The 18,663-nt window shown below is 35.4% G+C and overlaps 1 protein-coding gene across 1 annotated transcript; it reads left to right on the top strand.

Annotated features, from left to right (window-relative positions):
• Positions 1 to 463: 463 nt before the first annotated feature.
• On the top strand, positions 464 to 3,164 carry LOC133857383 (protein LURP-one-related 12-like). The gene is made up of 2 exons (XM_062292638.1): positions 464 to 836; positions 2,617 to 3,164. The coding sequence occupies exons 1-2, from the start codon at positions 606 to 608 to the stop codon at positions 3,016 to 3,018; spliced, it is 633 nt and encodes a 210-aa protein (XP_062148622.1). The 5' UTR covers positions 464 to 605; the 3' UTR covers positions 3,019 to 3,164.
• Positions 3,165 to 18,663: the final 15,499 nt, after the last annotated feature.

Raw genomic sequence — 18,663 nt, 5'->3', positions numbered from 1 at the left:
GTTTCCAGTCGGATCTCTCATTCTCTCACCCTGACCCAACCTCGACTACCTGTGACAGAGAGAGATCTGGGCGGTGTGCGTGGGTTGCCGACCGGATCTCTCTTTCTCTCACCCGACCCAACCCGATCACTTGTGACAGAGAGAGATCCGGTCGGTGTGCTCATTTTTCCGGCTTGATCTCTCTCTCTTTTTTTTTTGGGTTTTCGGTCGGATCCATGAAACCTACGCCGGAAATCCATCTTTCCCGAGTCCGGCACTCTCCCCTGTCGTCCTGAGCTTTAGATCCCGTTGTCACTGGCTAGAGAGAAGAAGAGAGAGAGAGAGAGAGAGAGAGAGAGAGAGAGTTTTGTTTTAATGAAGAAAATGAAAAAAAGAAAAAAAAATCTGACGTGGAAATGCCACGTCAGAGTGTAAAAAATGAATGTTAGACTTTGGATGTAAGATTAGCATTTTCCCTCATCTTTTGCAAGTTGCAGTTGTCGGAAAGGTCCTAGGCGCAACCACCACACAGAAAATGGGCCACAACTTGTTTAATAATTGGCCAATTCTGCCTATTTCTACCAATTCTTATGCCGGTTTTCCACTCTAATATCAGTCTTTAGGTAATGAACATGAGCAAGGTTGTTGCTGTGGATGAGAAATTCTGCTTCCCTGAAGAGACCCATCTCACAGTCCGCAAGACCTCCGTGTTTTTTCCCGGTGACGGCTTCATCGTCTACGATCCCAACGGAGAGGTTCTCTTCCGGTTCGATTCCTATGGTCCCGATTCAAAACCCAAAGATGAACTCGTTCTCATGGACGCGTCTGGAAAATGCCTCCTCACCCTTCTTCGAAAGGTTAGTGCTCTTTTTTTCCTCCTTTTCTCAACTACTTTGAAAGTAAGATACGGGACCTTCCAATTGAGCATCTTGACAAGGATACTTTATCTAAATTTAGGAGAATTTGGGAATAGGTTTTGACTGGATTTATGATTGGACAATTTAATTTTTATTTGGTTAAATAAGTTTATAAGTGGTATCTTATAGTCATTTGTCCAAATTCTTTTAAAGAATTTTAATCTGAGTTTCTTCGATTCAAATGGTGATTAAAGAATTTTATTTTAAGATAGGATATCGAATTATACGCCGTTTTGAGACATGAGTATTGAAACAGCAAACGTCTCAAATTAAGGTATTCAAGTTTTCAAATGTCTTACTTAAATGTACTCTGTTAGGATTTACTGTTAAATCCTAACGGAGTACCCTTAAATGAGACGCTTGAAAACTTAAATAATCCAGTGAGATGTTTGTTAATTCAGTACTCTTATCTCAAAACGGCGTATAATTCGATACTCTTTCGTGAAGTTATTCTATTTTTTTTTCTCTCTTAATAAAAAAATATATATATAATCCTAAAACATTAACAAGTACCTCTAAAAACGAATCACTCAAAAACCGCGTTCTTCTTAGTTCTTACAGTCGCATCATTACATACACCTTTTTTTTTTTTTTAAAAAAAAAAACAAAAAATACTTCTAATTTTTTTTTTTTTTTTAAAAGGAATCTAATGTTTTTGCCATTACTAAAGAATAAAAATATTAATGCCAGTAAATACTTTTTGAACCATATTGAACAACGCCAGCGTAACACAAGCTTGATAGCATGACTACTTCGTCCTTTCTATAAAATATAAAGGGAAATGGACACATATTTCTTAAATTTTTATTTTATTGCCAATGTCTTTTTAAATTATCAATTATGCCAATTAGTTTTCTAATAAATTACTAAAACAATGTTAATATCTCCCTGAAAGGCCAATAAAAGATAAAAATGACCTTAAAAATTTTTATAAGACAAAAATATCTTTATAAATTTTTTTTAAAAAAAAAATTTTTAAAAACATTAAATTTAAAAAATTTAAAAAATCAAACAAAATTAATTGTATTAAAAATTAAAATTAAAAACAATAAAAAATAAAAATAAAATGATCGCCTTGGTTTTTCAATTTTTTTTTTGTTTTTTAATTTTATTTTAATTTTTTTTTTCAGTTTTTACAAAAAAACAAAACAAAAAAAAAAAATAATTAAAAACAAAAAATAATTGTCTCGGTTCTTTATTTTTATTTTGTTATTTTTTTAGTTTTTAGTTTTATTGTTTTAATTTTAAGATTTTTTTTTAAAAAAATTTTATGAAGAGTATTTTTGTTATTGGGTGGACATTTAGCTTAGTAGAGAGATTGGCACAATTAGTAATTTGGAGAGACTTTGACAATGAAGTAATAGTTTGAGAGGGATATGTGTACTTTTTTCAAATATAAATTATATAGAAAAGTTAGAGGCACTAAATCTTTTACTAAAATATGGGTACCAAGTTGATGTAGAATTTATTCATTGAAAAGAAATACAATGAATTGAGACGGTATTTTGTAAATAAGTAATTCTCTTGAATATTAACTATTTCTTTATTTTTCGATCGCCTGGAAGGAATAAAAGAAATACTGCAGCATTTTTTTTTCTTAATTATTTTGATCATCTCCAATGAATAAGCGCATATTATGTTGGTAGATGATAAAATATTTGATACCTCTAATATTTCTTTAAATTATATATTTAAATCAATCTTTGCATATATGGAATAGAAACCAAGTCTTCACCAACGGTGGGAAGGATACATGGGGGAGAAAGCAGAGCATCCGGACCCAATTTTCAGTGTATGCAGATCGTCCATCATCCGACGGTCAAGCCTGGTGGTAGAGGTTTACGGTGATCCTGATGAGGAGTACCAAATAGAAGGCTCTTTTCCCCAGCGATGCTGTGCAATATACAAAACCTATATGGCGAAGTCATCAAGGGATCCTGTGGCTGAGATCAAAAGAAAGTTGGACCCTTCGACCAATGTAATGCTTGGGAAGGATGTCTTTCTGCTGGTTCTAAAGCCTGGGTTTGATAGTGCTTTGGCAATGGGATTGGTGCTTATTCTTGATCAAATGTACGGCGATGATGCTGATGATCGGGAAGCAGACGAGACGGGACATACCTAGAGGATTCCTCCTCATGAGTATTTTGTGTTTTCCATGTCCGATATTTTGTTGTTGTTTCTAGAGACATGAAAGATGGTGCTGGTATAATCTTACTTAATTGTGGGAATCTTATTAAATTAAAATGATTTGAGGACGTTATAGAGTCATGGATGTATCCTGCACACACATCCTACATCCATCTCATTAGATAGATGTTCCGGTGTTTATTAGTTCTTAATTTTTTTTTTTAACAAGAGTTGATGGGCACGACCATATCAATCTAATTGGTTGGAGGTGGGATGAAAATATAGTATGTAGTATTGCTTCTTTATATAAATACCAAATACTACATTCTCATTACACCTCAATCTCATTGGGCTGATATGGTAGTACTACCCATTAGGACTAGACATGGGGCGGGTGCAAAAAATCCTACCCATAGCCTGACTACTATTCACTGTAGCCGCATGGTCGCAGGGGGGGCGGGGCAGTTTCTACGAGGGTACGTTTTGCGGATCGGACTTAACTATATCAAAATATTTACAAATTCGATAAAATACCTTGGCCTTGGGGTAGCATTTGTCGCAGTTGGAGACTTGGAGCAGCAAATGAACTTGACGTGGCCACGGCCGTGCTTGACTGCTTGTGGCGTCCATTGTTCTTGTGCTTTAAAGCCTGTAGAAATAAAACTAAAGAGAGAGAGAGAGAGAGAGAGAGATTAGGCGAATCAGGAAGAAGAATAAAACGATGAATATTGGAGGGAGATCAATTTGACCATGGTTGCGAGGGCAGAGAGACGAAGGAGATCTAAGTCGTACAAGTCGCCGGCTCTGGAGATTGATGGGGTGGGCTAGATCGACACAGAACCAGGGTAGGGAGGGGTGAAGAAAATTGTTGATGCAGTTTTCGGGTAATGATGTGTCGATCGTTGAATGGTACTCTTTGCTTTCAGGGTCCGAAGATGTCGGATGTGTCAATGAACTTTGACCTGCAAAACAGGAAAAGACACGCCAGGAGTTGGCCGGCGACGCCTCCTCCGACGATCAAGTCAGATGTCGCTTTTCTGGTAAGCCAAAAGAGAGAGAGAAAATATCATTAATGCCTCTGCCAGGTTAGGTGTTACCCATTTATGAAGATTATTTATACCGTCTTCCTTTCATGGATTCGCACGTGTGAGTTTTGTATCGCCGGTGGAGCAAGTATGCCTAGGATGTGACATGTGCAACAATCATTTATGAATTGGTCTGAGCAGCGGCGCGAGGTGTTGTCGTTCTTTCTGTAATCGGCCTTGATTGGACTGGCTGATATCATCCTTAATAAATTGAGCATGGCTCGCCATAAATGAACTCCTCTTCCTCTCCGAACATCTTGATCGGATACTCTAATGCTCGACCATGGCTTCATTATATCCTTGGCACAAATGAACTCGGTAAAGGGATTCCCGGGCCTATTAAACCCCATTAGTCAATGGGCCTACGCTAATCCTTTTCCTCTATTGGACCGGTCTATCATCAAAGGCCCGGTCCGATGATTTCAAAGTATAATTTCCTAAAAAAAATGAAGAAAGAAGTGAGGAGTGAGGAGAAAATGAAGAGCGACACATCGCAGAGAGATTAGGTTTTTTTTTTTAGTTCTTCTAGGTTTAGTGCAGTAGGGCTAAGCGACTTAAGGGAAGAAACTAGAAAAAAAGAAAAATAATTGAGGGGCAGGGGGGGCTAGGGGTTTTTTGTGCTTTTAGGGTTATTGCGGTGCGGTGCAGGGCAGGGCGGGGCGGTTATCTGGGTTTAAAAAAAATTATAAACCCGCAACTCACCCCGCCCCGGATAAATTTACCCAAATTTGACCCGTACCTGCAATTTTTAACAAAAAAATCGGCTTTGCTAGGATGGGACGATGCAAACAGGAGAGATAAAAATGTAATATGCAACATTAATCTTATACCGAAGGGTTAGTTAGTTGGATGCAAAACCTATTTAGATGCTATTTTATTGACATCTAAAACTTATCAGTCAATACTTACTTTAAAAAAAAATATATATATATATATATTATCAGCCAACGAACAACTAGATAAAAACAAACAAAAAGGTAAATAAATAAATAAAATCATAAAGGTAGACCTGAATTGCTCATATAATTGCTGAGAAATGATTTCGACTTAATAAAATCACTTTGTAGCACTTATTATATATATATTTTCACTGCCTCCAGATGTTAGCATCTCCAACATAATAATGTGTAAATGGTTTGTAATAGCTAACTTTGACTATTATGAACTATTTTTTATGCTTAAAACAGAGTAACTATTTTAACATTTTTTTTTATTGAATAAATATATGGAATAAACAGTTGAGGGAAAAGGTCACTATTTATTGTTTTTAAATTTTAATTTGGTTTCTCTTACTTCTCACCCATCAAGAAAAAACTGTTGTTTTTTGGTTTAATTTTATACGATACTTAACTAATCACACATACGGCCTTATGTTTATTGGTTTAATGAAGTTTTTTGTTATCCTTCATTGATTACGCCTATGCTTAATGATGCAAAAAGAATAACAGAATGATTTCAATGCCAAGCGAATAATTTCAATGAATTTTTACTATACGGTGTAACGAAAATTCACTACAAAAAAAGAAAAAAAACATTTAATGCCGTTTCTTTTAGTGCTGTTTTGCTCAAATAGCACTACAACGTAGTTTTAATGCCGCTTTTTATGCAAACGGCATAAATTTATGTCGTTTATTTACAAGCGGCACAAATTATAAAGTGGGTACCGTTTAATATAAAAGCCGCATAAATTCCTTACAGTAGATTGAACCTAATGTTGATGACTCCATCAACCAAAAATCCAATAGCATAGGCCATAGCCATAAACATTTGCCATCAACTTGATTTTGTGCCCCTAGCCTTCTCCCAGTACTTGCCGGTCGGCAAACTATGAAGCAATGGAACAGAATCCTCTCCATTTCAAATTTTTTCCATTTTTTTTCCATTTAGTTATAAAGTAGAGATATAATTGTCTTTTCACATTTTATAAAAATATAAAAAAATAACTATACTCCTACTTGTTTATATCGAAACGGAGAGAATCATTTCCAAATTCAATCCGCATGCAGCTGCATATTATCCACAGAAGAAAGATAGAGGAGAGAAAAACAATATCAAATCCAAGTGAAAAAGGCATCTGAGAGATTTGTTGATGAGGTTCTGGCGTCAGTGACTTAGAATATTACTAGAACATTGTTTGCTAAAAGGGGGACAGTACCATCTCAAACTTTTCCCAAACCACAGGCTGTTCTTGTAACCTAGCCTGCTTCTGCTCCCACCAGAGTCTCTTCTGCCTTTCTATATATCATTTTCGGCTGCATAAACAGAATATACAAACAAAAAACATGTTCAATTTAGTCACATTCATCAAATTTGACACTTACTACTGCAAGGAGCTAGTCTTTAGAGCATTTACATTGGGATAGTCAAAATAGGCACCCCGTAAAAAAATAGCAAAACAAGTCTCTCCATCCGACTAGTTATTTTAGCTAAAAAATTGGTTACTTGCTACGGTGCTCAGTAAATACTCAGCATTGTAGCTCAACAATGCATATATATATATATATATATATATATATATATATATATATATATATATATATATATATAATGGAAAAAATACAGATGATTCTCTCTTATATAACGAAAAAAAGCTCACGCATCTTTATTGGGTGAACATTGCTCATAAAAAATTAATTAGTTTATACGTATGGAACCATTTTTTTTTTTTTTTTAATAAAAAATGGGAACTTCCCGGCCTTTTTCCCTTTTGGCCATGCAACTCCATGGACAACTCTTTTTATATATTTACTTTTGTTGTGAACTTCATGAATTACTAAAATTCACTATATTTCATCTTTTTGTTGGAAAATCTTACAAATAAAAAAAATACAAATTTTTCAAAATATGACTGTTAAGAAATGACACTTTCAAAAATATGATTGTTTGAGAAATAATATTTAAATAGAATAATGAAAGTGAAAAGCTTAAATGTTGAGTTGAATGTAGGTGCTTTGAAAAAATAGATGGCTAAAATAAAAAAATGTGATTTTTTTTTTTAACTAAATATTTGTTGAGCCAGATGTGAATGCTCTTAAAAGTATGGATGAAAATGCGGATGCGGATGTGATTATTGGCAATTTCCGCATCTGCATCCGCATCAGCATAATGCAGTAATCATGTTTAGGTATCCACATCCACATCCGCACGATTATTATTGTTATTAAATAAGGTTATTATTCGCTATCCACATATGCAATAATAGCCATTTTGGATTACTATCCAAATCTATATGCAAGCATAAATAATGATGTTATTACTATATGCAAGCTTAAATAAATTAAGATTTCATTTGTTACACAATTCATGATTATCAACCATAGAATGTCATTATTTCATAGAGAAATCGAGATTTGGATTAATCAAAGAAAAGAAAAGAAAAAAGTAAATATAGTGAGGTATGACTTTGAGATGATAAGTATTTATGGATATAAGCTAAAAATTGTGAATAGGATACAAGTAAAAGCAGGGTTAAGTTGGATTAAAATGTAGGTCTAAATGATATATCCTTCGAGGATTATGATGCCTATGTTAATCGAGGAATATGTAATGGTAAGGATAGGTTGAGTGGTATACATTGGAGACATTAAAGTAAGCCCACACAAGAGCTTTGATGTTGTAAAGACCATAGTTGAGGACATTTTTAGTGGTCATTTGTAATGCTAGGAGTTGATGAAATAAATGATAAGTGGAACTTATATAGAATGATTAATTCACATAAAGAAGAGAAGGTTCCTTTCCATAGTCGTACAAATAATACGATCAAATACTATTGAGGTTGCTTAAGGAATAAATTTTATGGCTGAAGCTTTTTTGGAGATAGGTTTCCGCATTAACTAAAAGTTTGATGCATTAAGGATGAGCTAAAGTATATGGTATAAAAGAATAGGTTTGATCCGCCCTAAGTCTTTAGTCTAGCTAATGAGTCTTGAACTAAGAAGGGAAGACTTAGTAAATTGATTTGAACTGAAGCTAGATATATAGAAACACAAGTGATGCTTGTAAGGTCGTAGTTGACAAAGTGATGTATGAGTAGGCTTGTAAAGGATGATATAGAGTTTGAATGAATGAAATACGAGTTAGCCTAGGGTAAAGACTACTTACGACTTTGAGGCTAAGAATATAATGTCAGCGGCTCTAGATCGACAGAAAAGTTATGCTGATACACGTTGTAGAGATTTAGAATTTGCTAAAGGTGACACTAAGGATAGGAGTTGCCGGATTTGGAAAGAAAGGAAAATTGAGCCCTCGCTACATCGGACCTTTTGAGATTTTAGAAAGAGTAGGCTTTGTAGCCTACCGGTTAGCATTGCCTCCAAGACTTGCTGGAATACATGATGTTTTTCATGTCTCCATGCTAAGGAAATACATCCTTGACCCATCACATGTAATCAAGTACGAGCCTTTACGAATACAGGAAAATCTGACCTATGAAGAAATTTCAGTAAAGCTGTTAGATCGTAAAGTCCAAGAACTGCAAATCAAAAGCATTCCAGTAGTAAGAGTCTTGTAGAGGATTCATGAAATAGGAGCATCATGGGAACCGAAGGACAAAATTCGTAAGAGATACCCATCCTTTTTTAGTGAAGGAAACTAGAGTATTAGGTACAACTGTCTAATTTATAAATACTTTATACATAATACTCTTGTTTTTATAGGGATACATTGTATGATTAGTTTAGACAAATTTCGTCGACGAAATTTTTATAAGGAGGGAAGGATATAACACACTAGGAAAAAAAATTGGAGTATTGGGTATTATTAGAAGAGATTAAAGGATTTTTGGTATAATACTAGGTACTTTATAAGATTTTTTGGTGTAAGATATTTGTATAAAATTTTTATAAATGAAACTTGAAAAAAAAAAAAAAAATGGCAGGAAGCCTCTAGAAATAATCAGACTTCTCCTTCCTTAAAAGAACTAAGCAGCCTCAACGTGTCTGAGATAAAATCTCCAGCCTAAACATGTCTCCCTCCACCTGCCACATTTCAGCTTCCCTTCATCTCCTCCTCCATGATGAATGCCAAAAAATGCATATTTGGACTCCTTAATTTATATTAGTTAAACCTTTAGCTTTGTTATTTTCTAATTTTTTTTGTTAGTTTTGGTATTTTAGTGTTTTACAGGACATTGAGATAAAATGATGATATTTTGGTGGAATTGCAAATAAATTGGACAAGTGGGGCCAATTCGTAGATGAAGTGAGAAAAGGCAAAAGTAAAAAATATGGAGAGAAATGCATATATATATATATATATGGAAAAGACAAAAGATTTTTGCAATAGAGAGATGCGATTGCTCTCGGTTACAAGAAGTCAATAAATGCTAGCTCCTTTAAGCTTTTCTTGATAAAAAGACAAGCACATAATTTCTTCCCAAGAAGGACAGCAGCTATAAGCAGCACTAAAGGGACAGCACAATATGGACATGTAACTCCCAAGACAATGCATCAATTTTTGCACCCAAAGCTGGACAAAACAACACATGGACAGTAGCTCATGCACGTCCAGCAATTCCCAAAGACCAGCACCGAATTGTCCAAGGCAAGGACAACACATCCAGCAACATCTCCCAACAAAGGCAGCAGCAGTTCGTGCCTGGCAGGAGCTCTATCTCATTTTCTCCACATTTCCTTCTCTCCAACAATACTTCTTCTTTATCCTTGAAGACCTGTAGCATAAATCACGTGGAAAGGAGATTGTATTCTTTACACCCAACAGACACACACACGGACCAGCAGATTTTTCCTCTTCTTGGTTTCCTGTTAGACTAAACATATACAAGCTCTTGAAAGATGTGTGTGCTGGATGAACTAAAGTGTGGAGAATCACGTGAAAGGGTAGCAGAAAAAGAGACAACCTGCAGGGCAGAAGCGTCATTTTCCTAGCAACACCAAAATAAAAGGGGTAGTTCTTTTTTTTTTTTTTTTTTTTGTAAGAGGAGACTAGGAGAAAGAGGGGGGAATGGGGCGCAGCCCATGTGCACACAGCCAGCCCCTGTTCATTTTCTTCTTGCAATGTTTTCATTTTGGCATTTCTCTTCCTTTGTAAGTGTTTAATTTTTATGCTTTTAATTTAAGGTTTTAGGTTTTAATTTTTTTATCATGTGTAGCTAAAATTTCATCTAGGGTTGAGGATGAAACCTCACCATTGAAGAGATACTATGTATTCTTGCTTGTTCATGTTATTTGATTTTATGGGCTTTTGATTTCTCATTGTTTTACTTCTATTAGATTTTTGAGATGATTTTTGGATATCTCTTGTGATTTCCGGATACAAGTGATGATTTGAAGTAGTTTCATTAAATTGATAACTTGGTCTTTCATTTATCAAAACATTGGATATTCATTGTGTTTCGTTCTACCGATATATTTAATGATTTGGTTTAAACCGGATATCTTTTGTGATTTGTACAAAGAATAGATTCATTGAATGATTTAAATGATTTTTGAAGTAAAGTAGAACAAACATAAGATTTGTATTTTGAAAACTTCAAATGGTGTAAATAAGCATGAGAATATGTAGCTATGATTTGGTGGGTGTGGATTCCAAAACCTTAGAACCTTTTATTTTCATTAATTTTGTTTATGTTTTATTTTATCAAAAACCCCTAAATTTGGAACTAAGTTAAAATATGATTAGTTTGAATAGAGATTAATTTTCGCAACTCAATTCCTTATGGGATCGACCTCGCACTTGCAAAACGCTATATTGCAAATGATTTGTGCACTTGCGAGTATTATAATTTGCACAACACTACACGTTACTGAACTCCATTGCCACTTTGCCAAAGCTCACACCACATTACAGTCCCTCACATAACACGTTGAAGACATGCAGCTACGTAATCTACCTCTATCTTCCTATATAAAACCCAAATGAAACATCATCTCCTCCTCACCTCCTTTGAAGCAACGACCGTGTAAAATCAAAAGACCAGCATGCACTCTTCATTCTGAGGCTGTTTTATTTTGTTTTGATTGCTTTGCACGTTCATTTTTCTTTAATAAAAACGCACCCCTTTTTCTTTTCCTCTTCCCCATTTTTTTTTTCCCTTCTTCCCTGTTTTTTCTTTTTCTTCTTTTGTTTGCCCCAACAGATAGAGAGATGAGGGAGAGACCAAGAGAGAAAGAAAGAGAGAGAGCAAGAGAGGGAGAGACCCAGCCGGTGGGCTAGCCACCGTTTGGGGCGGACAACTACACCGAAGCCGGTGGGTCAGGGCCCGACACCGGTGAAGCTAAGAAGTGGATTTTTCTGGCATTTTCTCGATACCCAAACAAGAAAAAATTCTTTTTTAGGTAAGTAGAATTCTCAAATTTTTGATTTTCAATTGATGGGTTTGGTTTTTGGTGGAGGAACCGAATGGGGCTTTGAATTTTTTTTTGAAGATTTCTCTTGGCAAACCAAATGGTTTTGGAAAATATTTTTGAGTATTGATTTCATAGTTTGATTGGGTTGAAAGTTGGTGAAATCATAGTTCTCAAAGTATGTGCACCATATGAATAAAGTTAGTGAAATCATAGTTCTCAAAAAGTATATGTTTTACTTGTGCATCATATAAATAAAGTTTTACCCCACGGCACCATGTCATAGACGATCCAGATCTCATAGTTTCATAGGGTAGCATGGCAAATACATCAAAGGACGGTTACGCGAAGGTGTATGCTACTTGTCTAGTGGACTTCACCTAGGGAAGTTCCCAACCTGGTGCAGCTATTCCCTGTGACGACAGGATGAGCCCATAGTTGTCCTTTTGGATGAGCCAAACGTGCACCGTTCATGGTTAAATAGCTGAATTGGGCTAAGGGATGTTAAAAACTTACATGCTATGTGAATGATAATTGCATTCTTCCTTATTTGATCTAAAAATCTCTATATTTGAAAGGTTTGAGTTCTAACTAGTTTTTATATTGTCATTTGTTTTTGTTGTGTTACTTACTGAAATTGTCGAACTCACCTCTTTCCCCTACAAACTTTTCAGATGACACTGTAGACCGAAGTCTTTTCTTTATTGATGGCATAGAGCCCTCCCTTAAGAGCAATAGATCGATAAAGACCGACCTAACTTTTGTATTGTACATGCAGTATGTTTATTTGAAATTCCTAGCATTATGTAGTAACAACTAAAGAACTACTAATATATATATATAGTCTTGAGCTATTTCTGGAAAATGTGTGCATGCTTTTAATTGTATCGTTGTTTTTATAGCTCTAGTTCGCGTACCCCTTATATCCTAAAATGGGGGCATGGTAGCCTGACCGTCCTGATCTTCCTCCTCCATTCCTGCACAATCATCTATGTGATTGTGGGCATTACCACAATCTCATATGCAATTAAGTGAGTTAACCATTTCAATAATATAATAGTCACTAATTTCTTTAGGAGCATAAAATAATAAAATATATAATATAACCTTATGTCTATATATATATATAAACAATTCATGGTCCATAGTCTCTGAGATGTGTGATTTGATCAAAATTCTAATTTTACAGATTCAGAATGAGGTGAATATATATATAAAGCAATCAAATAATGATATGATGTAATGACAGTTTTGTATGCAGAATCTTATTTATTTTCTTTCACTCCACTTGTTTAGAGCTGACACTGGGTTAACGGATATTTTTGGAGCCGACACTCCTATCATATAAAGCTTATTTATTTGCTGCTGGAAACCTATGGTCCTAACCGATTGAAAGCCTAAGGTCCTAGTCTTGTTTATTATTAAATCCTTCACGGGTGCCTAAGGTCTCACTGGTAGCCATCTCACCCTCTGCTACTCACCAATTTTGTTATTAACATATTCATTAGTCACAATATTATACACAATATGCAATGTTCCATTCACACACATACATTTAAACAAATCTGCAATCATTATATCACGAAAATCGGTATCATATCTCTGTAAGTAATTTATACTTACTTTTCTCAGCTTTCAGAGAATATCCACATAAGTGATTACTGCAACACAATGTACATGTGATAGTGAATTAGTATAAATTGCTAAAAATAGATTATTTCATCACTTTCGCCACTTTGGACTTCATGGATAGTTCTTATTATATTCTTTGTAAAATTTTGACAAAATAACGACATTTAATGTAACTAATGCATTAAAAATATTTTAAAACTTTGGACAGCGTATCGACGCATTTATAAATACTCAAATGATTTTGATCATTATAATTGTATTTTTGGTAAACCATTATACCACTTTTGAATATAAATCTAAAAATACTCTTTTAAGCATGTATTAAACTTAAAACAACATTATAACCTTAAAGTTATAAAAATTAAGGAAACATGCTTTTGAGAACTCATCAAAACGCTCCTAAAAGAAGCTGAAATGCTATGCTCAAAATACTCAAATACTACTAGCTGAGAGAGTGAGTCTTGAAAGTTTTGTTTTCTGTTATAAGGAGAGGAGTGAATGCGATGTGAATAGGCTGCCTTTTATAAATGTTTGAGGGGCTGGGATAATTTTGCTTCTGTTAGATCAAGGGCTGGGCAGAAAAATCCTTCACATGGCCGTTGGTTTTACTTAGAAGGAATAAAAGTAATGATGGCTTTATTTAATATCTCTTATCTCTAAGCTATTGTATTTAGCTTCTAACTAAAATTAAAACTAGTCTTTTAACTTTTATAACCAAGGCTCCTTATAAGGCTTTGTTTTGTTCTTCATTAATGACTAAGGATTGAAATTAGACGAGTTGGCTTTAAGTGAAAAGGAAAAATCAAGGTAAGTAATGGTTACCATTCATAATATCTAAAAAAGATCAATCCAGCAGCTGCTGGACGTGAGTACTGCTTCCTGTAGTATTTTCGTCCAGCCCAGGGGCTGTACATTCCGCGGGCATTTTCACATCCTTAGTGAAGTTCAAAAATCATGAAATTTATAGGGTAAATAGAGGATTCAGTGTAGAGTTTTATACATTTTGAATTAACTAAATCGGAGTTCGTTTGGCTCTATTTTCGTCATTCCAAAGTTTAAGGTCCATTAAACTCTTTTCATCAAATTGGAGCCTTAAATGTGCTCCAATTATCTCCAAATTTCTACTATGCATTCTCCACACTTTTAATTCGTAGTGATACTAATTTTTTTTTTTTTTTATTTTTTTTTTTTTATTTTTTTATTTTTAATAAAAATCTCTTCAAAATTGAATCCTAATTTTTAGTCACGTGATTGAGTGGTAAAAGAAACAATATTCTTTATTATTTCTCATAAAACATTGCAATTTCCATAATACTTTTAAGGCTATTTTATGACTTTAAATAACTATTTTCTTGGGCATTAAAGGTGGTCCCAGGGCTGATAATCTCGACCATTCTAGGGCCTGTTATTTTCTAGTTGGTTTCTTTGCTCTGCCAAAAATCGGATTAGCTTGTCGTTCTTTATGAGCTCCTTAATTAAGAACCTCAGGATTATGCACCCCTCGGTGTGATGACCTGTTTTTTCATGGAAGTCACAATGGTTGCCCTCATTCTTTTGAGGAGGGTTACCTGGTATCTTCAGTGGTTGGCGGGAACTCTGGATCTCTCTTGATTTCCGTGAGGACTTCTGATATCTTGGCATTCAGAGGTGTAAAGTTGTAATCTTCGAATTTCTTTACCGGCCTTTGATCTTCTCTGTCAGCTTTCTTGATTTCTTTTATTTTTTCTTTCCGAGGACTTATCTCAGGATGGCCTTGAATTGGCTATAGCCTTCAACGTCTCTTCCTGATTGATGTATTCTTCTACTTTATCCATCAGGCCTTGCAGGGCACTCGGTTCTTTCCGGGCCAACTTCTTCATCAGAGGCTCCTCAGGGTGAAATGCCCTGATAGAGGGCAACATAAACCATGTCCTCGGTTGGATCTTCAACCGCCATCTTCTCCCGATTAAACCAAGTCACAAACTCTTTAAGAGTTTTGTTGTTGCACTGGTGCAATCTTAACAAATATCCGGACAGCTTTTTTCGTGTTCAGAAAGCTAGGAATTCTGTCTAGAATATTTGCTCAAATCCTTAAATTTGTCAACGGAGTTGGGGGCAGTCTCTTGAACTAGTCCCGAGCATTCATTGAGAGAGTCAGAGGGAAGGCCCGGCATGCCACTTCATCAGATGTCCCGTGAAGGTCTAGGTGGGCTCGAAAATTCTCCAAGTGGTCAAAAGGATCCTCGTCTCCAGCATAACTCATGATTTGAGGGACCTTGAACTTCTCAGGTAATCAGTAATCTGCTACCCGTTTGGTGAAGGGTGAGTCGGTACCCAGTTAGTTTGGCTTCCAGAGCGTGTGTTCATCACCATTGTGGATTTCTTTTTATGAGAAATAACTATCGTTCCCACAGACGGCGCCAAACTATTAGTATAGTTTCTGGCATAGTGTGAACATGGCTTGTCCTTCTAGGTTCTTCAAGCTTTTCCAAGAATCCTGCAAAACAAGTAGAGTTAGGAGACCCTTCCAGGGGTCTCACTCCGATGCTTAAGTTAGCTTCTGAAAAAGAGAGTTTGCTTAATTCTCAAAAAATTCAGTCCATCTTTATACTTGGGGTGTGGGCCTATTTATAGGCTGTGTGATGAGCACCCTTACTGTTAGGGTTTCATGTTCTTTTGCTTGGGAGCGCCGTCAGAGTTTGACTTAGACTCAGACTCTTCTATCCTCCAATCTCGGGATTCTTTCCTTATAAACCTCTAGGCATCTTTGGTGGCAAATTCAGGATTAGCTTCAATCTCGGATATCCTGGGACCAAATGTGATCCCACGAAATCTGAGTTGTGACTCCTTTTGCAATTGGGGCTGATAATTGAGTCCCCGAGACATGCTTGTCTTAGGCCTTGACTGGTTGAGTTGACTCTTGGTTCCGGGTTGTTTGCATCCTTAGGACCCAATCAGAATATACCTCCTGTCGCGTATTCTTGGGAATATCTGCTTGGTGTTTATTTCTTGGGACAAGATTTTCCCGGGAGTCCTGCTGTCTTGGCTGCTTAATATCTATCTCTGGGATAGGACTATCCCGAGAGTTCTACTGTCAATTCTTCTTGGGCCGGTACTGACCTGAAGGCCTATGATTCTAAGGATGGACCGATCTAAGTGGGATTATTCCTAACACCTTTACTTTTCCATTTGATTATCTTTTCTTTTATGTTATCAAAGTTATATGCTATAGGCTAATGCCAATTTTTGATCCTATGAAATTTCAACTTTATTTTCTTCTCTAATCATTTAATCTCTGATTTTTTTCATAGTATTGGAGAAGAAAGCGATACATGAAAGTCTTTTATTTTTTATTTTTTTCCTACTGTTGGGGAAATTTTTACTCCCAAAGCCAAATGGGCCCATGACCGAGCATCGGGCCCAATCGATCCAGACGGACTTAGTAAGACCCGCACGGTTATCAGGGTCTCGGATGCCATTGCAAAATCTTATGACTGAATCATCCTGGACCATCATCATCTCAGGAATGCTAGTGGGACATACCGAAGGCCCATATCTAGTTGATCTCAAGAACAACCTTCTCAAGGTCACCACGAGGCGATATAGACAAAACATGTTGAAATGTTTATCCTGATATTACAGCCGGGATTTACGGGATAAGGTTTGATCTTATAATCCTTAGCAAGACGTAGAAGGATTCTATCCTGGGTTTCTTGGGATAGGCCATTATCTATAGAAGAACTCCATCTCAGGTTTTCCGGGATAAACCATTATCCCATGAAATATGGGATAAGATACCTGATACCTATACAAAATCAGCTGACAAGGAGTATCCTACCCGAACTGGACTCTTAGAAAGATAAGTCTAATCCCATATAATCTCGAGATCAGACTTTTAATTGAATTGTATTAGAGCACTACAATTATCTCAGAATTGTGTGCCTATAAATAGGTTGGTACCCCAATTACGAAATTAACTCTAATCTATCTGATTTTACTCTGCTCTCGATACTCCTTGAAATTGTTTACAAAATCTGACTTAGACATCGAAGTGGGATCAGTCGGCACCCCCGACATGTTAAAAGGTGACACGTCACCAAACCGAAAACTGTATCAATGCATACCATAATTAGTATTAGGTGGTTCTCATTCTCTTTTGAGTGTAGCAGTGATGCAACAAATACACGACAACACGTCAATCCGCTCGTGCTCTCTTGAGATAAAAGACTGATACAGTACTATATAGACAACACGACACCTTTTTTTCTTTTCTCTTTTTTTTTTCTTTTTTTTTTTTTTCACTTCTTTAATAAAAATAAATTTTAAAACATTCTAACTTCTTTTATTTTTTATATCACATTAATAATTTTTTTATTATTATTCAAATAAAAAAACACTACAAAAACAAACTTTTTCACATTTCATAAAAGAAAATTACTTTAAATCACGTTTATCACATTTTATTATTATTAAAAAAAAATTACTCATAAAAAATATTTAGTAAATGGAGCTACTGGGCATGTTTGGCAACCACTTCTCCCAAAAAGTTCAAATCCAAAACATTCTAAAATTTTCACTTTTTACATTACATCAGTCATTTTTTATTACTATTCAAATAAAAAAACTTACTAAAAAACTTTTTTTTTTTTAAATTTTTTTAATTTTCAATAAAACAATTCCAAACTTTATAATACTTTATATCACATCAATCGCTTCTTACTACTATTCAAACAAAAATTTCACAACGCAACCATTTACCAAACACTATCTCCAAGCTACATGTTCTTAGTTCCCTTTGGCGTGGCGGGTAGATTCGTATAAGTCAGATCTCTTGTGAAATTGACACCTGGACTGCAATCAAGTGCTGGTTTGATACAACATAATAGTGCAATAAAATTTCACATTATCTTGAGCAAACAAAGACATTTTCAGCATTACTCCTGCAATTGTGAAAAATTATATTAAAACCAACTTCATAATATGGTCACCAAAAAAAAATTGATAACTTGTATTGGTACAGGAATTTTTACTTTTTGGATGAAGCTAATTGGCAGAGAATCTTTCTTTTTTTTCAATGAAGCTAATTGATGTTGATGTGAGGGAGAGGTTGCTTTCTACTTTCAATATTTTCTTTTGCCTTGCACAGTTCTGCTTAACACAAGCATACATAGACTTCATTTTGATGCTTGTAAAAAATGAACCAAGTAAACCAACGAGAAAAACCTAATCTAGATAGGACAACTATCACTTCACTGGTCCGGAAGGAGACTTTGAAAGTGGAAGGCGGATGAGAATGTTGTCAACGAAGCTGGTTGTAACGGTTCTTGATGAAAATTAGAAATACTAACAAGAGACCCTTAAAATTTTAGCTCCTAACCCGCTTCCGACGAAACTGAAGAGATTAAAAAAATATGTTGTAGCAGTATTTATCTCTAATCACGCAGTGATGCCCAATTATGTATGGTAGGACTTAGCAATCCATCTAGATGTATTTTTAGAGTGAAAGGATCCATACCCCTAAATCTAGAAAATAAATGAAAATATAAAAAGTAAACTCAGACTTGGTATAAAAAACTGCACAGCTTCCACATGTCTCCCTGTCAAAGACATGAGTTGGACCCGCTTCTTAGGCCATCATCG

The sequence above is a fragment of the Alnus glutinosa genome, chromosome 14 (assembly GCF_958979055.1).
Source record: "Alnus glutinosa chromosome 14, dhAlnGlut1.1, whole genome shotgun sequence".
NCBI lineage: Eukaryota > Viridiplantae > Streptophyta > Magnoliopsida > Fagales > Betulaceae > Alnus > Alnus glutinosa.
This window is presented reverse-complemented; position numbering and strand designations above follow the sequence as displayed.